This window comes from Perissodus microlepis, chromosome 20 (assembly GCF_051167445.1).
Source record: "Perissodus microlepis isolate ML-2025 ecotype Zambia chromosome 20, ASM5116744v1, whole genome shotgun sequence".
Lineage (NCBI taxonomy): Eukaryota > Metazoa > Chordata > Actinopteri > Cichliformes > Cichlidae > Perissodus > Perissodus microlepis.
Genome location: NC_140480.1, coordinates 6699962 through 6724829, shown reverse-complemented (window position 1 = coordinate 6724829; position 24868 = coordinate 6699962). Strand labels below are relative to the sequence as shown.

The window sequence follows — 24868 nt, the reverse complement described above, 5'->3', positions numbered from 1 at the left end:
CGCAGCATCAGAATGTTTCCTCTGGTTGGCCTGTTTCCTTAAACATTCAGTACTATTTCCGACCACTGGGTTGAAAACCTTGTCACTTTGAAAAAAGAGACCGTAGAGGCAGACGTTTTAACCAATTTAATTCGTGATTTTAACAACAGCAGAAACGAATGAACGCTCATGAATAAAACCACACCAGTAAACATTTTTTTTCTTTTGAAAAAAAAAAAAAAAAAAAAAAAAAAAACAGAACAAGAAACGGAGAAATGCTTTTATTTACACTGTGGTGTTAATACTGAAACACCTAAATGATTTAATCGCATTAAAGTGCTCTCTCTCTGACCATTTGTAATAATGAGATGAAAAACGACGAAAAATTGTCTTTCCAAGAATGGGCCTTAGAAAGGGAGACAAAAACCTTTGCCCTGGTACAAGTAAAGGTCAAGCAAATATAACACAATAAGAGAACCATTCAGCTTCATGATGGCAATCCAGAAATTAAAGTGGAATGTTATTAAATACCTACAACACAAGTGCCATGAAGATTAGCTACAGAGTCAGCTATAATGAATTTATGAGTACCTTGCCCTGCAAGGTTTTCAAAATACAAATACAAGGACAAAAATGCTGCTCATTATCTAGTTTTCTTGATGTACAGGGATAGCATAATATCCATTCACAAATCTAATCAAATCCCTGGTATTAAGATATAATACTGAGTATGCTTTTTTTGTTTGTTTGATTGTCTCCTATCTGTTTTGCAGTGTGTTACTATAAAATAATGAACGACATATTTTCTAGAACGTAATAAAAGTATTAGGCAATACCTAATTTTTAACAATAAGTGTCAGCGTACAACTACTAACACCAAAGCACATATTTTTTTTCTTTTTTACACATAAACGATACCACCACACCGAACCACATTACGGTCATCACGTTATCATACCCACTGAAAATACACAATTGTGTTCCCATAGTTATGGATTCGATTTACCCAGTTCTAGTCATTTGGTTCAAACAGCAGATACATCATGTTGACTCTATTATTTCCAACAACATCTACTCCAAAACATTTACATGATAAAGTATATACATTTGTACAAGTGAAGGACAACTTAAAGAAAAAAAAATAAGTCAGATGAGAACCTTTTTTTTGGCATCTAAACACAAAATGCAGTGGTGATTTACCTCTTTTGACATTTATGTTACTGTGAACAATGTCACATATTCTGTAAAAGAAAAATGTGTTATTACTTATTGCACAGTGCACCCAAAATAAAATGCCTCTGCACTTATCAGCGTTCCAAAAAGCAAAGTCCAGATCAGGTGTGTTCAGCATTGCTTTGACAATTATATTGTTACAATGCGTTTTGCTTTGAAGACTGAAGACGTAAACTTTGTTATGTTATCTTCAAATATTAGATGGAACAACAGTTCAAGCACAAACTTCTGGCTGCACATGAAAGTGCATGAGCACACTGAAAATATCTCAGAATCAAAATTGATCAAAGTTGATCATCAAAATATGACAAGAGCAGCTAAACACATATTTAACAACCTTAGTCACATAGTTACACTGCAGTAAGCTGATGCTGACAATAACTTCTGGGAAAGAAGATCCAAGATTTTATTCAGTCTCAGTGAATGTCACTTTCCATGAATTCCTCCTTGATGGAGTGCTTGCTCCGTGACACCTTGCAGTCAGGCATGTCAAAACCAAAGTCAGCCCACTCATCAGCAGCCGTCATGCCTGATGTCCCAACAACGCTGGACCTGTTGGGGATAGTGATGGTGTGGCGGACGCGAAAGTGCACAGCTTCCATGACCCGCTGGCGTTGCAGTTCCCCACCTGCAGCCCCAATGGCCGCCATTGCGGAGGCAGTCATGTTGCTGCTAGAGCGAAGCAGCTGCTGCCCATGATAGTCATGATGATGAGAAGAAGCAGGCAGCTGCAGGGGAGCGCCTTGTTTCATGTCCTGCAGACCTCGCCAGATGATGAGGCGGGACTGTTCTGGTATCTTTAGCGCACCCAAATCCTAGTGAGGGCACACAGACATTGGAGGAGTTCAAGAGTGTAGCAAAAAAGCAAACACAAAGCAATAAGAGTGTGTCTTTACGTGTTTGCTTGAAAATGCAAAAGGAAGTCAGGAAGTATTAAACCTGCTTAATAAGGTAATTCTTTGCGTCATCACTAGTGGTCAGTAATTATCTGGGATTTGTTTGTACCTTGTTGCTTTACTTTTCTGTTTTGTGTCTCTTATTGCAGTTTCTTTTTTTGTTGCCATTTTTACCTTTTCTTCTCTTTCTTTTATTTGTTTTAATAATTACATGTAACATTTCTTATTATGTCCATTATTTCTACTGCTTGTAGATTGTATGTGCAGGAACAAACTGGTTACCTCCATGGAGAGAGTTTGGAGATGGTAGATAGACTGGAGGCCTTGGGAAGTGAAGTACTCAATGAAGTTCTGACAGCCCAGACTGGTGAGAAAGCTGTATGGGGAGAAAAGAAGGCCTGCTTAGACCAGAGATACAACCTAAAACTGGGACTTAAACAAAAACATTACTCCTGAGAAAAACTGAAATAGAAAAACAAGTATTTTCTGGATTTACTGTAGTAATATCTATAGGGGGACAAGTCCCTATAGCTTATTCTAAGTAAAATAAGAGGGAGATTTAGGGCACAGATCTAAACTAAAGGATACAGAAACTATACATCTGAAGAACTGTAGTGAAATTAAAACCATAAACATACATTTATACAATATTAATGATTCATAAGGCCATTATTGCTTTGATGAAGAAGCTTTATTATAAATACATGAATGTTAACGTTTTGGTAACATACAAAGTAACTGGAAAAAGAAGCTAGCTGTACAATTTAACGGTTTAATTAACATAATAGTCTGCAAAAACAAAAAGACAAATCCTGCTGTATCAAAAATGCTAAAATTGCAAGAGCAAGTCATATGACTGCAAAATGGACAAAATAGCTTACAAAAGTAAAATTAATTAAAAAGAAAAAAGAAAAAATATAGTTTAAAATTAAATAGAAATTAAACATTTCTTTTGAAGAAAAAAATCTGCTGCATTGCATTGCATTGCAAAGAATGTCTGTTTACACAGTGTCAGTGTGAAGGAATTTAGAACTAGGTAAGACACACAGTTTCTGCTTTTCAAGTGCAGGTAACAAATCCATAGCAGAGGTTTTACAAGTCTTGAGAGGTTATGCTGTATTATTTAATGAGAGCTGATAAACATGTGATTTAAACACTTATATGCATCTAGCAGAAACCTGAAATAATAAATCCAGCCAGCTGAAAGCATTGGTGTTTTTCTTTTTTTTCATCTTCTTTTTTTTTTTTTTGCTGTGTTCTGTTTTTCATTTTTTTCTGCACGGAACAGGAACATTTTAATATTAAAGGGGCCAAAACTGAAAAAAACAACAACCCCCAAAACAAAAAATGTTCTTTTCACTTTTATTTTAAATATTACTGACTTGACCTTTCTACTTATCGTTCTTTTCCACTTTAACTGTGCCATGTATACACATTTTTCCATGTTACCAAGTCTCCAGTGGGCCTTCACTATGGCACTCTCAAAGGGTGTTTACAGATCTGTATTGTTATTGCAAGCCTTTACAAAACAGCCACAACATTATGTTTAAAAAAAACAAAACAAAACAAAAAACCAGCTCAATCTTGTCACATTTTGTGGCAAAATAGAATCTTTCCAAAACACTGTTTGACATAATACTATGTAAACATGGCCAAGTAAAGTAAAGTATTCTTATGCCACTAGTTTACATTTAACCAGACAAGTGCATCTGATTGTCAAGCGGCCTTTTTTTTTTTTTTTTTTTTTACAGGTGAGTAAAGGAGGAGTGTCATTGGAGGGTGAGGTACCTGACAAGGCTGGGGTCAGGGTTATACGGAGGGGGCGGGCTGCAGTGAGAAGCAGACACTATATTCTGACTGTTGTGGCCACCGTTCATTTCTCCATTTGCCTGCATGTGGTTGCTGTTGAGCATGTTTGGACCTGTAGGAAAGGGACGGGTGATCAATAAAACTAACAGCAGCAACACTGGATAAAGTACTGTAACAGTTTTGGAAGTAATGTCTTGAAACGAAATCACACACATAGATAATCACCCATATGAGCCATGGAAGAGGGGGCAGTGTGGTGTTGCTGGGGCTGCTGTCCTGCGAGCTGGTTGACTGAGGGTGGCTTGCTGAGGCCTCCGTGGGAATGCAGCTTGTTCATGTTGGACAGTGGAGAATAGGAGGAGGGTGATGCCACGTGGCTCCTAACGGAAAAAGACGAATGTTGCAGAGATTAGAGAAAGAGTTTGTCTCAGTGTTACTGAGCATGACAGACACTTTACAATTTGATGAAATACAGAAGACTCAATGTGCATTTGGAATTTTGCACTGTGTTGATGTTGTTCCTACATCATCATAACAATGTCACAACCAAACCACAATCAGTAGCCTAAATTTGGCTGAATGACGTAATTAAGTAATGCACTGCATTACTTTAAAGAAAAAGTAACAAGTAGTGTGTAATACATTACTTTTATTGAGTGTTGCTCAGTTGCAACATTAAACCTGGAATGACAATATTATGGTCATGCAGGAACAACAGCAAAACGGACAAATCCGATGCACGTTCCTAATAAAATAAAAAACACAACTTTTATATGTAGAGCCAAATGAGTGTATGTGCATTGAAGTGACTCACGGTCTCTGCAGCAGCTGCTGCTGTGCTTGTTGTCTGTAGGAGTCCACCAGCTGCTGTGGCACGAGCTCCACCAGCTCCAAGCTGTCTTTAATCTTCATCAGCAACTCAAAGTTCTCACGACCACGAACCTACACACAAACATGACACAACCGTTATCCTAAGCCATCAATGACTGCTGAGTCCAGTAAAAATAGTGCTTTTGTTCCAACAATTTAATAAATTAGCAAAAAACTCACAAACCATGAGTCTGACACTTAGAAAGCTAATAGATGAATCTAAATTTTCTTATTATACATGTGTGAAAGCTCTTACAGGAATATAGTAAACCTCCTCTTCTCCATGCCGCCTCTTCCTCATGTTAATGTTTGGACTGGGAATGTTTGTTGGACTCTGTTTAAAATCTGCAGATTAGAGAAACAGAAGCATAATTAAGCAGATTTATACCACTGTTTTAGACAGCAAACAACCAAGCATGATGTATAACAACAATGATGCGGTTTCACATGAAGCTGATGTGCTGCACATAATTATTGCTAATTTCATTTATACAGAGGGGTATGAATATTGCTAATTTCAAGTCCTTGTTCCTAGTTGGGTTTTTTAGAACCACAATACACATATAAAATTTTACAGTCTTCCATTACATGAAACTGTAGCACACTTTAGACCTGAAACTACAATAATACACATAAGAATGTACACTAGTTAGAATATGATTCTACAAATAAGAATAGTTATGAAATTATATGGCAAAGTATAGTATCAATTAAATTGGGTGTAAAAGATTTAATATCTGGGATTTCAGCTGTTAGTGTGTTGATCTTTATGGAGACTACTTATTGTCCAAATTTAGATCTTGGACATTCACCATGCTCCTCTGGGTTAGACTGTTTATATATTTGAAAACTAAATTAGGAAAACACAAGTGAATGAAACTTTAAAAGCTAAAATGATTGTATCTTTAACTGTTATAATTTAAAACAAACTTTTTCCCCATGAAGTCTTATTTCAACTCACTGCGCTTGTTAGCACTTCCATTTTTGGCCACATTCTCATTCAGGACCTGCTGTTCCCTGAAGTGGTCCTCATCAGCTTTGCGGTCTCTGCCCGGACATGCACATATCCGACCTTCAAATGACCTTCTTCCCAACACTTGACCGCTGCAGAGATTATATAGAAGAAGAAAATGTACTAATTGCAGCATGTTTTAAAAAAGTGATGAAATGTCAAACCAAATATCTCTGTTTGTGTATGAAATATGAATTGTTGCCTTACTCCCTGGTTTCCAAAGTGATGATAATGAGGATAGGTCTCCTGTTCATGCCGCCCACACAGCTGCTGTTGCACATAAAATTATATAGGATGGTGGTAAACTCAGTCCCTACCTGTAACACAGAGCAACAAGGTTTTATTTTTTACTTTGCTTCCATTAGTGCATAAGTACTTATATCACCATAATATAATGGTGAGAAGTGTAACTGTAACTGTACACCATTTTAGGTCTCGGTATTTATAAAAGCTCATTTCTTTTCATCGCTCAAGTAATTTTTTTTCAAAATACCAATTCACCACCAGAGGGAGGTGTTGTAGCGCAGGTTGATGTGATGAGAGACAAATGTACTTTATATTAACTTTTTCATGACAGACATGATGAGTCTTGTGCTTGCGTGGACATGTCTGGCATCTTTATTTATAGATGAGCCTCGTATTAAAATTCTTAACTGTAGCTGACTGTTTCTTTGACGTGTTCATCATATGTCTCGTCTTTTCTCTTGGCTTAATGTCCAAAAACAAAAGAAATATCTGCAAAATGCCCATTTTACAAACAACTAAATTTTATCAGAGGCTTTTTCTGTGTATCTTTAAATACCTGATACAATGCATATGTATATCTCTGCTGTTATGACCCGCTGCAGGTCAAGTACACTACCACCAACCTGTGGAGCCTCATACGGGACGATGACACTCTGCCTGCCAGTAACAGGATCATCCACATACTGGCAGAGGTTATTTCCCTCCACTCTGATCAGGTGACTGGCCGGAGCTGCTTGACCTGAGGAGATAAACATGAGAGAGAGTTGGTTTATTTAAACTTGGCAGACACCAGGTACAGTTTATTGTGTAGTATAATGTCCAGAAAACTGTTGGTCTTAATGATGCTTGTGGTTGTTAAGTGAACTGCATTTAACGTTCTGCTGCTCTCTGTTACTTGCATTTTACATGCTCATTCTGCAGTCCCCCATGCAAGCAAGAATTAGCCAAACACTAATGAGACATATAAAAAAGTATAAAATATGTCAGCATAATTACTTATGTTCAAAAGAAGAGATTAGCAGATTGTACCATCATTGAAGTCTCGTCCTAGTTCGTGGTTGGGGCATCGTTTGACCACTTCAGTCACGTGCTCCGCCTTCTTATAGATGGGCATGGCTCTGATGATGCTGCCATGCGGAGGAGAGGAGGATAGCTTGATCTGGATTGGGCAGGTTTTGGCAATCTGACAGTAGAGCTTCTTCAGCAAGGGAGAGTACTGGGTAGAGAAAGAACACACGCGGTCAAGTTTCAAATCAGTGGTCTGAACTTATAAATGGGAATTTAATGTGCTTGTGAAAAAAGCAAAAACAAATCAATCAAAAGGTCATGGCCGATGAGGCGTTGCAGTCTTGCTCCAGTGACTTTCGTCTCATGCTCTCAAGAATAGTTATATATAAACGTAATAAGAGAACACATTACACTACTAGTGACATAATTACAAAAATAATCTTTCAGGAGGTGGGACTGTTGTCTCAAAATTAAATAACCTACAATTAAGTCACCTATCAGCAGACAAAAAAATAAGTCTCTAAGAGACAGAAGACAAGGTGGACAGATAAAGAGCTGGGTAATATGATAATAAAAAAGTTTGGTGTAAAAGCAGCACACTATAATTACCACATAAAACCATGAATGAGAGCAAATGTTGTCAAATAAAGAGCAGAGGAGTATGAATGGAAGAGAGAAACACATCAGCCAGTCAGCAGTACATTTTCATTTGTGTTATAAAGGTAAATGTTGTGTAGCATGAATACATGATAATTACCCAGAAGACTGAGTTTGTGGGTAGTAATGTGAGATACTGTAAGTGATAGAGAAAAAGCGTAACTGTACACCTTCTCTCTGGACAATAGTATGAAAAATACAGTTTCTTACAGGAAGCGTAGCAGTCATCTAGTTAAAGTGAAATAAAAATATGCTGATCTGTGCACATCCAGAGTCTTCACTAATTCCTCAGTTTACAAGTATTTCCACAAGAACATACATGCGCTTTCGCATGAATGTGCATGTGGAAATGCCATTACACATGCACCCAAAGACATCACAAGGAATGAAATGGCCTAAACATGCCCCAACACAATCACAAAATCTTAAAAATCTCTCCTGTCGTGATCAAACTACAACCTTCCAGGAAAAAAAATAGAAAGTCTGTTCTTTCCTGTGTAGACTTGCTAAAGTGAGCTTAAAATGCAAATGCGTACCGTATGGGAGAACTACAGCACTCGCAGGTCAACATTTGTGTTGCTGCGTAAGAAAAAAACAAAGAGTCCACGTGAAGTTGTCTCTTTGCATTTTCTAGATTATAGAAAGCAAAAAGAAATAGAAACACAGAGAGAAGAAATAATAGAGAGAGACTCATGGAACACGGCAGGTTACATGGCAAGTATAGGACAGTGTGTTGGCAATTCTAAAAATAAACAAACAAACAGACAAGAATTATTTGTGATAGTAAAGAAAGAAATTTATTAGACAAAAGTGAAGAATTTCATTCTCAGGTTATCTGACTCTCAGGATTCACGTATCTCTGCATTACAGAGGCCAACAATAAAAAGGAAAGGCCACATGAACGTGTTTGTGAGTTGGTTCAGTTGTAACTGATAGACAGCGGCTATCACGACCACACTATTCCTTTTCCCTTCTTTTTTTGTTTATTTTTTGCCCTTTATTACTTTTTTTAAATTTCATTTTTACACACACAGACATATTTCTGTGTGTGTAAATGTAGCTGTGTTGGTGTCAGAAGTGCAGTGTTATTAAAAGAACTGCAGTATCTGATGCAGGAAAAGATGAGCGATGGACAAGTTGGGCTTTGTTTCAAAACACAAAAAAGGCACAGAGAGTAGAGAAGAAGAGGAAGAGAAAGAGAACAAATATGCCAAACTTGGATTAGTTCCTTTGTCACTGAGTTGGAATAAATCTTGTGGTGACTGAGAAAAGGAAATTAAAAATGGACAGAGGGGTAAAAGAATAAATTGTAAGAATACAATTTATTAATTTAAAAACTGAATGAAGCAATCTCTTTATACACGTCTGTCTGTTTATGCTTTTCTTGCAAGAAAAGGAGAAATTTGGCACGTATCCTGCTGGGAATCAAAAGAAGTGTAGTGTTGTGTTTAAAGTTGTTCGGATAAATAGTGGTCTCATTTTTTTTTTCATTTGAAGTTTCCTAAATGAAACTTTTAGGAAACTTGAAAATTAAGTAAAAGCTTACTTTTCACTCACCAATTTAGTGAAAACTGTTTTTTAATCGACTGCTTTTGTGATAAATTATTAACTCTTATAATATTCTTTCTGACTTTCAGATGGACAAGTTTTTCGAACAGTGCTTTTAGCCACTCTCGTTTAGAGAGTTTGTGTATTAGATCTGCATTAGAAGCTCACGTGTTTGTCTTGGTCAGAAACATACATAAATCCACACCAAAAGACTCCTGTGTGATCAAGTTTAGAAAATTATGCCATAATGGTAGGGACAGGAATTTTATTGCCATCTGTCCATCCATCTATTCATCCATCCATCCATTCATCTTTGCTTCTACACAGTGGACCAACGGAGACAGGCCCTGACAGGTTCCTTGAAAAGAGGTGTTAATTGCCAAACTGTCATCCATACTCACAGGCAGCAGCTTGCCCGCTGTAAATTTTCATAACAAATATCAGATTTATTTATGTACATTCATACACACACAGACACAGTGAGCTGATATACAGTACCATATAAGCTGACTTTTCATACACTGTAATCATCGTGTATTGGAAGTAAATTAGTATAGGAAACCTAAAAGACACCCATGTTAAAAGATCTAATTAACCATAATGAATTACAATCTTACAATATAGTAATCTTTTTTGTCTAATCCAAAAAGTAAAGCTTAGGCTGCGAGGGAACCATATGAGCACCTTAAGAGTCTATTAAAAAAACATTGAAATAAATAAAACATAAATAAGATAAAACCATTCGACTTTAGCGATTTTCAAGTAGCTACATGCACAGTCCATGGAGTCTTACGGTTAACTCCTTTAGAGTATTAACATAAACACTGTGTTTCACAGAGTATTATGGGACACACAGCATGACCTAATGCTTAAAATATTAGCTTCCTCCGTGGCGCTTAGCTGTGTTATCAATTCAGAGTCCAGAACATCAACAAGAGCCCCTGTTCTATAGTGAAATTAGTTAAGATATTAGCTGATTAGGCTGATTTCTTTAAACACTGTATACTACAAAAGCACTTGTTTTACAGCACAAAACGATCAGTCCTCCAACTAGGAGCACATTTATTTCCCCTGTGAAATGTCATGCGTCCCAAATGTGTGAATTCTCTTTCTCATCAACTCTGGTTTCTCACATTTGATGCTTGGCAGGAAAACCAATGGTGATGTGGCTTTGGATGATGCATCAGGAAAGGAAGGGAGGGATGCATTGTGCAGAACATGTTGGGACGTGTGTCCTAACGGAGAGAGGCTAATAGCTGGGAAGAGCAGCTTCTGACAAGCCGCTGTGTAGTGCATGCTCGAGCCTGCATCCTGAGTGTATCACACCCCTTCCTACTACTGCCACATACTGTACACACACAGACAGACACACAAACACTCGTGCATGTGCATATACACTTACACACAAACTAAAGTCTGATTGTATGGAAAAGGTCTTATTATATGACAATACTAAGGTGTTAGATCTTATTTCTAGCCATGGTGATGCTTGCCTGCATCCAAGCGGAAGAATCATCTTCAAGGGGCAGGAGAGCGGCAGAGTTTCAGAGCTATTATCACTAATGGATGCTGTCTTGACTAGACGTGGGTGGGGGTGGGGGGGTTGATTGCCAGAGCAGCTTAACATGGGTTTGGATGGACTAACTCTATGTGGAAATACTTTGATAGATGAGAAAACCAGGATTGTGTCTCCTTCTCTGTGTTCACCTGACTTCTCATCTCTTTTCCTTTGAAAGGTACCAGAGTTGGACTAATCTAATGACAAGTTCTATATACCACAACTGAATGCTTTGTCAGTCACTAATGATGTCAAGTCAAGTTTATTTATTCTGTGCCAAGTCACAACAATAGTCACTTCGAGGCAAAGACCTTGCAGTATTAAGGAGAAACCCCCAGTAATCAGATAATCCCTACTATGAAAAATAATGGCAGCAATTCTGATTAAACTGATAACGTGGAATGTGAGACGATGGGATCTAATGAAAAATGCTCAATGGAATAAGTAGATATCTTCCCTTGAGAGGAAAAGGCAGAGGGGCATGAAGAAGGGCAGCTAGGAAGCTGCTCGTATTGAATATGCCCCTACGCCATTTGGTATTCCACATTGCCTGAGGCCACAAGGAATACACATGAAACTCCTGTTTTCTACATTCAGACAAGGTGACTCAGTCTTATAGTCATCCCTTTTTTCCAAACAAGTTCAAACTTGGGCCTTTTACTGAATTTCGCATAAATACGCACACCCATATTTGCATCCACATTTCAGACACACATAAATCCTCATGCAATCTTTTGGGTAATCCCCTACCATTAGTAGAAATGTAGTCATCCTGAGAGGCTTGACTGGAATGCCTTTTCTTTCGATTATTGTTTTATTTACTTCACTGGAGTCTTTCAGTAAAATGTAAATATGTTGTCATTTTATTGGGAAAGAGTTTATGTCTATATTCCAGGATGTTTTACCTCAAACGGCTACATATTCTGTAAGTATTACATGTGGTGAACTTCTTTTTTAACTATCTGTAACACTTCCTGTGAAGAAATCAATGCTTTATACAGTAGAAAATCATATATTATCATACTCCGTCATTTCACAGATTAAACATTTTCTTTTTTCCATAGCTATATAATAACACTTATAATTTGCCGGTCTTATAATCAGGCATTCAAGATAAAACAAAGCATTACAGTAAACTCCACCAAAGCTATGAGCAATCACCCAGTCTCTCTTTTTGTTCTAATCCCTCCTGTTTAATGGCAGCAGAGGCATCTGAATAATCACAGGTTTCCTCACAATCCTTTTCTGCTGCCTCATCATTTGCATCTTAAGTCGTGTGCCAGTCAAACACTCCTTTGTTTCTCCTCTTATAGAGCACAGACACACACACACACACACACACACACACACACAAACACACACACACACACACATAAGACCCTATAACTTAAACTGTTAGGCAGTTAAAAAAACCTCTTTCTCTTCTGTTCTGTTAAAATTGTAGCAAAATAGTTTTCAGAAACTATTAAGAGTTTTGCTGTAAAAACAAGAGGTCTTTCGGCAGGCTTTTATTGATTTTTTTAATTCAAAGCTAAATGGTATTGTTAGAGTTCTTTTTCGGATGTTATGTACTTTCTGAATGAAGTCAAAAGATGTATTCTGAACTTTAAAATGGCACGTTAGGTAGAAAAAGGCAGGGTAAATAGTAAGTGGTGACTGGTGGTGGGCAGAGGGCCCGGTGGCGCCTGTGTCCGGCAGCCTCGCCTCTGTCAGTGCGCCCCAGGGTGGCTGTGGCTACAATGTAGCTTGCTATCGCCAGTGTGTGAATGTGTGTGTGAATGGGTGAATGACTGAATGTAGTGTAAAGCGCTTTGGGGTCCTATGGACTAGAAAAGCGCTATACAAATGCAGGCCATTTAAGTATCACATTAAACCAAACAGGTCACAACAAGTTTTCGGATCATTTCATGGCAGTACGTCATCAGGTCAAACTAATATTTTTGTGCATGTTTTCTTTGGTTTCTGTGGATTTGTTTTGGCAGAAGATTTAATGAAATGGATGAGAATAGAAGTTAGACAAAGGAGATGACAGGTATACTCAAGGGCAGGAGAGAAGAGCAGAGGAGAGAAGAGGGGGAACTTTAGGCGCCAGAGGTGACAGCCATGAGTGTGTGCTAAGACCGGAGGAAGAAAGAGACAGAGAAAGAAAAGCAACAGGTCAAAGACCACAGTTCCAATGTCCAGAGGAGGATCTTCTTACATCACTGAGGGCTGAATGAAGAAGCTCACCATGCATGATTAACTTTAGCAAACACATACGCAGAGGATCTCAATCTATCACACAGACACATTCACAGGCCTCAATGCACACAGAGACAAACACACACACACACACACACACAGAGAAGGAAGTGCACTTTATCTTTCACTTGTTTCTGGGAGGTCAACTGTGAGACAGTTGGAGGTGACACTTTTTGAGGAGAACAGACTTCTCATCAGGTCATAACAACACACACAGCCTCTATTTCACCTACCCCTCACCACAATCACATCACAAAGTAGTTGTGTGCATTGCGTTCATTAGAATTGATAATTGGTGTGTAAATTCCCAATACTCATATTCCTCTGATTTTTTTATTATTTTTTAAAATACTGCCTCAAAAGTTTGAATTCCAGCTGAAAGCTGTTAATGTAGCTCATTCTAGAGGAGTAGAAGAGGCAAACATCACATCCAATGTGAATTTTTATCTCAGTTCGATCAAGTAGAAATCAGTCTACACGCAGTTAAAGTCAGCTAAGAAAATAACACAATGTCTACATTTTTGAAGTTGTGCTACAATCTGTTCAGGCATTGGCTATAAATAAAGACCTATTGATATTGACCAAAAAAACCCAAAACATGACGATGATTTTTGCCATAATCAAGCAACCTTAAAATACTATTTGTGTAATTACATTATCATTAAAATGGATTATTGCACTGATAAAGTGAAACAACACATGAGGCAGCAATTTCTAATATACTCAAAGACAGTACACCAAAATATATTAATCAAAATAACCTCTAAATTACATAAACTCATATGATATGAAATGATATGAAATGATATGAAATGATATGATATGATATATTTTTATTTCTCACTCGAATTGCTTAAAGAAACCAAACAAAGTCTTCCAAAAGACTACCACAGAACAGACTCATAAAAGGTGAGTACAGGACAAGATGAATCACTGAGTCGTGCGCTACTTTCGCTTACACATAGCACGCCTGCACATGTACTGACTTGAGTGAGTGTCCATGTGAACGAGTGTCTTTGTGTGCATGTTTATGTGTGTTCGAGGGAGTTACTTAGCAAGACAGAGAGCTAGAAAGAGTAAGAGAAGCCTGCATGCACAGACATACACCAGCACACATCATAGCCACAACAGTGTGTTTGTGTGTGTGTGTATATACTCACGGTCCATGTGGCTGACTTGGCTGTGCTGGACTGCTGGAAGGACACCTGGAAGGCATGTGGCCCAGGGTAATCGGTGTTAGAAGGGATGGCAGGGGCAGGCGACAAGCCCTCAAAGGTGGAGTTGGGCTGGGAGTAAGGTGAGGGGGTGGGCACGGCTGACGAAGAGGCGTTTTCGGAGCTGTAGGGGCTGGTGGATGTCGCACGGCTCCCCAGACTCTCCATGCTGCTGCTCAGCAAGTTGTACTGGGACTGTGAAGAAATGAAGAGAAAAGGCAATGAGGGAGGTGAAGAGGTAGGGAGGGGAAAAGGCAGAGGGAGGACACAGGTAGAGGTGTCACAGAGACAGGGGCTTAGAGGCTCAAAGGAAGGTCGGGTTACACTTGGAAGGGAGATGTGGGTAGTGCGCGTGATGCACAGTGTGTGTGGGGGCATGCGTAACTATTTTATGATTTATACATAAAAACGACATCAACAGGTGTGTAGAGGTGAATCTGTGAATGGCACTTGCAGTGAGGTCCACACTGTACCTTTCTCGGGGCTATAAGAGGTGTAGAGTTGTAAAACACAGGAGTGATCTGCCTAATTGCCTGCCATTCTCTTTTCTCTCTTCGGTATGATTGACGAAAAAAAAAGATTTGATGTACTGAACTCTGCTAGTGTCTCGTGTGAGGCCTGCATTTTGTTTTTAAACTCAAAAGCTACAGTAGAAGGAAAACGTATTAAAAACATGTGATTTCAAAAAAGGTCAGAAAACACAAGCTGCAGTCCACCACAGTCTACCTCCTGCTCTTCAAAATAAAACAATCTGTGAATAACATGAAACCAACAGATAGTCAGTTGACTGGGACAGAACAAGAAAAAGTCGGCAGCAAAGAATATTCTGAAAACCAAAAATAATCTTTAGTGTGAAAACACATTCCTGGATTCATCCCTGTTGCCCGCATTGTGCACGTGTCAAACAACTGAAGCTGATGGCAGCTTCCAGTTGAACCGTTTCTATTCCACACACATACACAAAAAAACCCTCCAAAACCAAACAAAAACAAAAGCCTTTACCTTCTTCTTCACGTAGTACATCCTCTACTGCTTTGGTCTCATTTGTCAAATCTTCAGTCAGTCAAACGTCCAAACACAGCAAACCAAAAAGAGTGCTGGACCAGAGCCTAACCACAGAGTTCAAGCAAGGTGTGCATCAGTGGACATACCACGCTCACTCACTCACACATAGGCGCATGTACTGCCAGGACAGGGAAGAAAGGTGAGGACTGGTGAGGAGAGAGAGAAACGATAGACTGAGATGAGAGGAGAGAAGCAGAAAGGGAAAGAGGGATGGGAACCCAAAAAATTGTACGACATTCTAATTATGGCATGCCCGGACATAGACGGCAATGCCGGGGTGCATGTACACACATGCTCCAAAACACCTTGTGAAGGCCTGCACTAAGAAAACACTGTCTGGTTTGACAGAGAGGGAGAAAGAAAGAGAGAGAGAGGGAGAGAGAGAGACAGAGAGAGAGGCAAGAAGAACAGCATATGAAAGGACAAGCGTTCAAGGGTCAGATACCCCCGCCACTCAGTCGTACCCCCACAATCAATACAACATTAAATTAGCACAGACTTTTCCAAACTTTGGTAGCCTTAATAAAGAAGGATGAAACTCGCTTAAGTCAAAATCCATCCATGAGCATGTAATTACAGTGAATATTATTAAACAAACTGTTTCATCTAAGGTTGTGTGGGAAGGTGGATTAGGGTAGTAATATTTAATTAGCACAAAAGCAGTTATACCACTTATAAATTCTCAGACTGGGACTAGTTGAAAAATCTATAAACTGTGACTGGAAGTAAGATGAATCTGAGATGAATCTGAATTCACAGGGACATTTATCTGAAGAATCATGTGTCACACGGGAAAGCTGAGTGATCATTTACCTGGCCCACCACTGCACTTCTCCTTTTTTCATTATTGTGTCTTGTTCTATTCACTTTCACCATAAACTGAAACTATATTGGATCACTTCACCACACGATCATTCCCCAGGGCTCTTCTACTTATTACTTTAAGTTTGAGCGCTGAAACTTACAAGGACACAGAATTTAATACAGTTACACAAGGATACGTAAACCTCGTGTGTTTCTATGCCATGGTTCAGCAGCTGAAAGCAAAAGCACAGGTCAATGTCCAAGACTTAATGCAAACGATGCAGGTTAAATGAGGATGCACGCATGCGTGGGACTTTGGAGCCATACATTGACACTAACTTGAGTTTATGTGAGATGGCACCTCACACAGGATACAACTGGGATAAACAGATAAAGAGGGAAAATTAATTGATGTTTAATAGACATGCAATGTAATTTCCAGCATTCATATCAAATGTCTTAAATGTATAATCTTACAACAGAAAGAAGCACATTCATAGCATCAACTTAGATGAACGTGCATATCCTTTTTTAAAAAAAAAAACATGACAAATATCAACATTAATGCTTTTATTTGTCTTCTCATGAAAGGTGCATACAAATCACTCTGACATCCCTCTAGTATCTTAGCGCTTACCACCTTTGAAATTTTCCATCTAATAGGTATTATCAAAGGGGCTTTAGAGGCACAAGAGAAGCCCAGGTGTATGTGTCAACAACAGAAAACGCCACACACACCCACGCCTACGCCCCCACATAGACACACACACACACACACTGAGAGAGCAAGAGAGACTCACACTCACAGGTGCGTTGTGCTTGGTCTTAATACCTAAACTCAATCCATAACAAGTTGAAACAGAGCTAAAACCTCCACTGCAACTATGTGAGTAAATGTGTTTGTGTGATACGATGTGTCTAAGTGTTTACACTTCCCAGCCCAGCAGCGTCTGATGTCCCCTATGGGCAGTCATCCTGGTAGCTGCTACTCAAAGAAAAGTTTTAAAGGCTTAAAACATTTACTTCAGGCAGCAGCAGCAACCTTCACCTGTCAAGATGAGTGAAACATGATAGGCTGAGGGTAAAGAGACGGTTTAAATCCTAATGACCTGTTTTCAGAGCCACTTACTGAATGAAACAGCTTTCAGCACTTAACAACACAATATCCCAACTATTTATATTTTCCAATTGATATAAGGAAACAGCATGACCAAAAAGAACAACTGTGCTGCATAAATGAATGGTCTGGTATTATATCAAAAGTGAAGCATGTCTAAACGACACCAGCCATGTTAAACAGAGGTGAGGAGAAGTGGAGGTAAAGAGTGGTGTGCGGTGTAAGAAGGTTGCCCTCTATTGGGAATATCTCCAAAGAGCAGGAATAGGATATAAATTTCATTTTCACAGTGATCTGTAGACGCTGTAATTCTCTGTAGAGCATTTTCAAGCAAAAAGTAAATCACGTTAATGTTTTGGTCAATTTCTAAAACCCAGTGATTAATATTGGAATATAGTGGTATGATAGGGATGTGTTTGAGAGTTCTGCTTGTGCTTTATCATATAATTTCCATAATAATCCAGTTTGTCAAAGTAGTGATAAAACTATCTCCATCTTTCCACCAAGCTAATCAAATTGTTTTAATTCAAGAGCAGCTCCAATTCAAGCACATCTTACACATCCATACGTCTTAACAGCATGATGAGTAATGAGCACTGCCATTGACTTGAAAAACAGTTGCTCTACAACGAACACCAAGTTTCAAACAAAGTAATATGAGATATTCTCCTCTAAGTGTGCAGTTTCCAAAAGCAAAAAGGAAGGAATATGACCCAACATCAGCAAATTACACTCGTTCACTTACCACATCCAACAGCATCTTAGAGCTTCTAAAAGAATAAGCTGTGTTTCTACGATGTCTCTCATAAGACTCTGTTCAAGGGTGACTGTAATAGCTGAGTTCTCCATTGCTAGGTGAACCTGCTCTAGAGCAGGGCATGATGGAGGGAAAAAAGATGTCCTGCCTCTGTTCTCCACTTGTTTCCCTTACTTTACTGGGCCTTCTCCTTGTTTTGCATCTAACAACAAATCCTTGCTCCACCTCTTTTCTTTCTCTCATGACTATTCATTAACCAGCTTGGCAGGCCCAGGCTTGCCCAAATAAAGATTATATCTGACCAATACTCCAGATCAGAAGAAGGGGGGGGACCCTGAGTGTAGCTGGGAGTTCCTTTTGATTTCATATTGAAAGATCAAGTGGTTGGAGTGAACAATTAGGCAAAATGAAAGTGTATATTATAATAATATTTTGTAAAAACTGTAAGAAAACTGAGAATAAATTAACTGATAAAACTGCTGTTGACTCAGCTGGAAGACTGTGTAAACAAAATTCAATGTGAAATGTATTCAAATAATTTAAAGCTCATTTATAATATTTTACTCAAAAGACACCATAAGTGAAACAGACATTTTAATTTATCTATATTTTGAATCTATTTGTACATTTTAAAGCTCATTTTGAATTTGATGATAGCAAAACATTGTCAAAAAAGGGAACAATTAAATAATGTAAAAGCCCTGCAATCTTCATCATCTTATCAATAATTAGGGTAATCCATAATATTGACGCTGTTAGAGTCTCCCAGAAGTAAATTATTGTTGGAATAAAAATGTATGTCGCACAGTGAGAAACGTGACCTTGTCCTGACCTTTTAATTCTGCAGACATCAAACTGAAAATGAGCAAGATTTCACAGGACTCTATGAAATCCTTAAATAAGAATGAATGGATCACCAGCAAGTGTGACACCTCTATAAAAGCTTACATTTTGCCTGTGTTCTGCGCTAAATCATTTAGCACAATTCCACAATCTTCCTAAGAGTGGACATTTGTGTAAATTCATCTCAACATTAGAATATAAAAGACTAAAAGAAATTCCCCAAAAAGAGCTATATCTCAAATTCTGCAGACCTCAGGTAACAGTAGAATTAGAAAAGGACCGAACAGGTATGGCAGGTGTGGAATGGTTGCCCAGAGAAAGCCTCTCCACAAGCACAGAACCTGATTATTTTGCAGTCATTGAATCAACCATACCAAAGTATTCTAGAGTCAAATATGAGGCCATCTGTCTGATAGCTAAGGCCTTAGCTGAAATTTGGTCATCTAACAATGATCCCAAGCACAGCAGGAAATCTACAACTGAAAGGCCAAAAAAGAAAAGAATCAGGCTGTTGTAATGGTCCAGTCCAAGTCCAGACCTCAACCCAAGTAAATGCTTTGGTGCATAAACAAATGCCTCCAAACCTTAATGAGCTGAAGCAAGGCTGTAAAGAAAAGAGGGCCACAATTCCTCCACAGTGATGTGAGAGACTGATAGTCAAAGAAAAAGATTCACAGGACTTTACAGAGTCTTGTTAAAAATAACTGCATTCTTCAAGAAACAACGAAAATGTCTCTTTCATCTTGTGATATATATAAGTTTTAAAGAATTTGCAGTACATTATACTATGTTTTGGTCACTTTTTAGGTTTCCCAATTGGGTTTTTTTGTAAATTGGAATGTAAAAAAAAATGCATTTTTTTCTGTGGATGGTAAGCCCAGCAGGTGAATACACCTGCACCGTGTGTGCATGCTTGTAATGTACACACAGACACACCCCAGCCTACAGATGGTTCTGCAGTGGAGCAGCAAGGGGCTGTTGCTTGGTATTTAATGACCATTCTCCACGCACACACACACACACACACACACACACACACACACACACACACACACACATCTCACAGTCCCTAAAGGCCACCCAGAAGGGAAATAGAGAGGGAAAAAGCTGCAGAGGAGAGGGAAACAACACAGAAGGGAATCTCCTCAGCACTGGAGGGAAAATACAAGTAGGCAAAAAAAAACATTCCTAGATGTGTGCGTGTGTTCTCACAAGATAAACTACCACATCCGATAATGACAAGAAAAACTTAACAGATTCTATATAAAAGCAAAGTCTGACCACAATGTGTGAGATGAACTCATTTTCCTACCATAACATTCTCGTTCATGTCTCTCATATGATAGACATCCATGGAGACCTCTGCAGTGCTGTGGTGGTTCCCCGGGTTGCTGGTAGACGGCACCGGTTGTTCACCTGGCTGGCTGCCTGGGGGGAGCTCAAAATAGGTACTGTCTGGCTCTCTGTGAACACACAATGCATATAAGATGATTAATGAGATGTGGGATTTCAATAAGTAATTATAGCATAAGTGTGTTTTTGTATCATATAATAGAGAGAATTATATAAAAAGAAGAGTTTGAAAAAAAAAGACTTTTTATCCATGTAAGTCATAGAATACAAGTATACCCTTTATCTCTACCAAGTACTATCATTTTTTATCCTTTCTTCCTTAAATTGTAACCAATTATAATCCTTTATATTCCTTGCAATCAATTACAACCTGATTCTTTTCTTTTTGAGCCTTCCAGCTGTAGATTTCCTGCTGTGTGTCTTAAGAAGGAAGACAGCAGGCAAATGTGGGTTTTCCTCCTTTTTCTCTTGCTGCTTAGTTTAAAGATTTTGGACTATTTGCTTATCTTTATTCTTTCAGCGCAATAAAAATGAAATATCTGATAATAAAAAATAATTTTATGGTAATATACTTTTTTTCTTAGCAAATTTGTGAATTTAAAGATATCATCCTACTTGCATAAATAATCTGTCATCCAAAATAATAAAATATCATAACATGAGAAATCAAATCTGAATTCTCATAGTGACAGTTTTGTTCTTTTTGTGTGCATTATGCAGTAAGAAATATTGTCATTTTTTAACCAATAAGTATTAAAACACAGCAGTACTTTTTAGCGTTTGCTGAATAATGCCCACACAGAGGGAAAAAAAATAAATCAGCTGTTAGATAAGGCAAGTATTTATCTTTAGCTCTAGTAAACATATTTAATAATTTCACTGTGTTATACAGAAAAAAGACGTCACTTTCCTTCATATTATGTATAAAATTGTGGCATTAAAATTAATCACATATTAGGAATTGTAATTTGTAAGAAAATAATATTTTAGATAATGGAGAGATATATCATATAATTAACTTGATACACTTACATTTTTAATCAGATCATTATATAATTTGGAAAACATGATGGGAAGTATATCAGTTTTCAGTGATGTTGACACTCACAGGGAGCTCCACAGGTGTTCAAAGGTGCCTCCTTCTTCAGTAACAGTGGACTGGGACATCTTAGAGGATGGGTAGTCTGGCGAGGGGCAGACAACTCTACAAAGAACACACACAGGCACGGACAGTTACACAAAGATCTCTTTTCTTAATTAAAAATGTAGGGCGGCAGTTACTGAAACAATTACCGAAAAACTGACTTTTAACTTAAAAAATGAAAACGTGCAAGTACAAATATATGGTCGTTTTTTTTCCCATGTTAAAAAAATATATTAGACAAAAGTTCAAAACACAAACGCACATTCATCCAGGTGTGATCGCACTAATGTAGTCCCACTGAGGTGGCACAAGGTATCGTGGGGCCTGGGCTTGCCCGGGCCTGCCTGACTCATCACCGTCTCACTCCGAGGGGAGGCTTCTGTCCCTCAAAGGCTGAACATCACATCCTCCGTCTCTGTCTGGAAATAACGCCTGCACTACAACTCGAAAATGTATTCAGACTGGAGTCGCCTAAGTAAAAACGCAAGTCAGGATAGCTCTGAGTAGATGCGCATCTGGTTTCCTGAGCGAAGCGGTCTTCACGGTTCGCAAGATTAACGCAACTTTATTCAGAAAACATAGTATCGCCGCTTGTTAAGTTAAAATGATGGCATGATTGTGGAAATTTAGGAAGGTACTCGTCACATCCGGGCATGTTTGCAGTGTTAAATAAGTATCGAGCTGTCAAAGTTAGCCTCGTTTGCAAAAACCTAGAATAGAAGCATAACCGGACTACAGGCCTACCGGGAAAGGCGATAAGGGGATGTCTTGATTTTCCATTGAGTCTCCAGCTCGATTTGCTGACGAACACATCCAACTGAAAATCCTGTCGGGCATATTTGGTCCTACAAACATTTTTTTGTGGGCCTACCCACTGCTGCCCACCATGGCGGCGTCACATCTCCTTAGTAACCCCTCTGCAGGATTGTGGCAAAAACTGTGGCAAAGGTGCAAGGCTGAGAGGTGTAAATTGCAGTACATAAATAAACGCAAATCTTCGGTGTTTTTAGCCAGTGTGGCTGGAGATACAGATTTCATATTCTATGAATTTAGGAGTTTAAGTTTCATCTGTAAGTCTACTGCACCCTATAGCCTTATCTCCAGGTAACAGAGGTCTTTTCACTTTGGTCTGTACGGAATCGATTGACGATATCCAACCCAGTAAACATCTAAAGTGATGTCATGTGTCCTGAACAAAGGCTGCTTTCCTTAGTTTCCTTACTTTTTGTTGTAACTGTTCTTGTGGCCATTAAGCTTGCGGATTATGCGTGGCACAAAAACCACCGCATTTGGCATTAAAACAATAGTGAGGCGCACTGCGCATCTTTAAGAGACCCCCGCACACTTAAGTTGACACTTGTAATTTGGAACTGTGGAGCTGCAGCTCAGCTGTGTGGCTTCAGGTTCCCGCTGTTCCCGCGGAGTATGCCGCCGCAGAAACCAGCTCCCACCAGCTCGTCCTTCAGTGCCGCCTTGAAAATCCCAAATCAACCAGTATGTTCGCACAGGGGATCTGCCAAAGAACCAGTGCGAGACGAGCAGCAGAAAAGACAGCAGCTCCGCTCCCCACTTTGAGAAGCTTAATTGGCATTCCACCTGGACACGTAGCCTACCTCCTTTTCACTTAGCCCGCACCACAGGGGGAAAAACTTACACTTAGCCCGTTATTTAACTGATCAAGATAGATAGATAGATAGATAGATACTAAAAGTCGATCATTCAAAGCTGAAAAAAGCAACAAAAAAAGCAACCCCCCCCCCCCCAAAAAAAAAAAAGAAACAAACAAAAAAAACAACATAGGTTCAAAATGAAATAGGCCTATTGAATGAAAGTACAGTTGGCACGATTTGGCATGTACTTGTTACTTGATTTGAACATGATTTTATATACATTTTTATCGTAATTGTCGACTTTCCCATGATAAGAAACATTACCGTTTTATTTCAATAAAAACATTGTTAGTCGCCTGACTCTCGCCCTCCTTTTGAATATGACATTGCGCCTCTGTGATATTCACCTGTCTCTATTTTGTATCTCCACTCCAGGGTTACAGCACCCATGACAACACACATACACACACGGTGCCGTCCCAAGGGCCATTTTATTCGGAGAAAAGTCTTAATTGAGAATAAATCAATTTTTAAAAATATGGTCTTGGTTCGATGGCCCTCCTTAGGGCCACGTGAAATATTAAGGATTCATAGCGTTGTCGCGGTTGAAGTAGTATTTGGATGTCACTCCTTGTGCATATCGAAAGTTTTACCTTGAAATGTATCCAAAAAAATAATAAAGAAATGCAAAGACAAAAAGTATAAGTGGGTTATTCAAATCAAATAATAAATTGCAACACAGGCCTTATAGTCTGCATAGGCTCTATTTGCTGTACGCTAATGCTTTTTCAAAAGGCCTAGTATTAAATTTAAATCATTATTATTATCATCATTATTGTTAGCGGGCCTATTATTTGTATTGGCTACTGCCCTAAGAATCAGCCATGTGAAACAGACCATTAGGCTATCCAAACCGCGACCTTGATCAACAAAATAACCAAAAGGATTTTAATGTAGACTGTAAATTTTACTTTATTTTTTACATTTCACTCTTACCCATCCTTTGACATTTCTCAATACGTCTTGTGAATAAGCTTCTTTTAAAACTCAGCCTAATTGTCACATTTTGGGAGGAAAAAATGCTCACAAGTAAAATCCAGACCACCATTTGTAACATATAGCTCATTAAACATTAATAGACGTGAGCCTACCTGAAGGTTATTCTTATTCCAATCCAAACACCCAGGAAATATGTTGCGTCCAGCAGCTGTCTGTTTATTATCGAACGTGCCGAGAGAGTGACCCTCCATAAAAAATAGCAACAAGGAAAAAAAATGGAAAAAATCGATTGACTCAGGTTGATAACAATGACTGGAGTTGATTGACTTTTCTGAGAAGCAATATTAACCGGATTCAAGAGGAAAACTGATTTGCATGCTCTCCAGAGAAGTGTGATCTTTGCTGAGGGTGACCGAGGAGGAGGTGAAGCGTTTTTTGCACTGGGAGAGCAGGGAGGCGGTAGCGCGGTTTAGCCGCATATAAGCGGGAAAGCTTTGGCTCAACCAGGAGATGATGCTGGGGGATAATAAAAATGTGTTAGGCTGCCTTTTACTTATACATTCAAGTATATATACAAATGTGTTAGGCTGCCTTTGCTTATAATTCAAGTATATATATACAACTGTAGGATACAATTAAGAACGAAAGAAACATGATGGGGAAGAACTTAAGGCAATGAGCGAAATGAAAAAAAGTATCATATTCTAAATTACACTACACGATTAAAAGCCCATAACCCTGTGATGATAATATGATGCTTATAGGTTTGTATTGATTTGGTACAGAAACACACGCTCACGAGCAGTAGAGAAACAAGTCAAAACACACTTATGAACTACATTTCCCAGAAGGCAAGAAAACTCTAACAGCAAACGCTGATTGGACAACACCAGTATGTCGTCATG

At 38.7% G+C, this 24868-nt stretch overlaps 1 protein-coding gene across 6 annotated transcripts; it reads right to left on the bottom strand.

Annotated features, from left to right (window-relative positions):
- Positions 1-111: 111 nt before the first annotated feature.
- Positions 112-24361, bottom strand: tp73 (tumor protein p73). Of its 6 annotated transcripts, none has more exons than XM_084915979.1 (14): positions 24116-24361; positions 21319-21414; positions 20170-20320; positions 14218-14466; positions 7075-7261; positions 6669-6784; positions 6007-6116; positions 5749-5891; positions 5044-5132; positions 4732-4859; positions 4143-4297; positions 3897-4029; positions 2391-2484; positions 112-2027 (listed from the first exon to the last, which is right to left on the bottom strand). In XM_084915979.1, the coding sequence occupies exons 2-14, from the start codon at positions 21375-21377 to the stop codon at positions 1629-1631; spliced, it is 2013 nt and encodes a 670-aa protein (XP_084772105.1). In that variant the 5' UTR covers positions 21378-21414; positions 24116-24361; the 3' UTR covers positions 112-1628. The 6 variants fall into 6 exon arrangements, with proteins under 6 accessions (XP_084772105.1, XP_084772100.1, XP_084772099.1 ...); XM_084915974.1 differs by having other exon boundaries at positions 4131-4297; positions 24116-24191; XM_084915973.1 differs by lacking the exon at positions 24116-24361 and adding an exon at positions 22099-22240 and having other exon boundaries at positions 4131-4297.
- Positions 24362-24868: the final 507 nt, after the last annotated feature.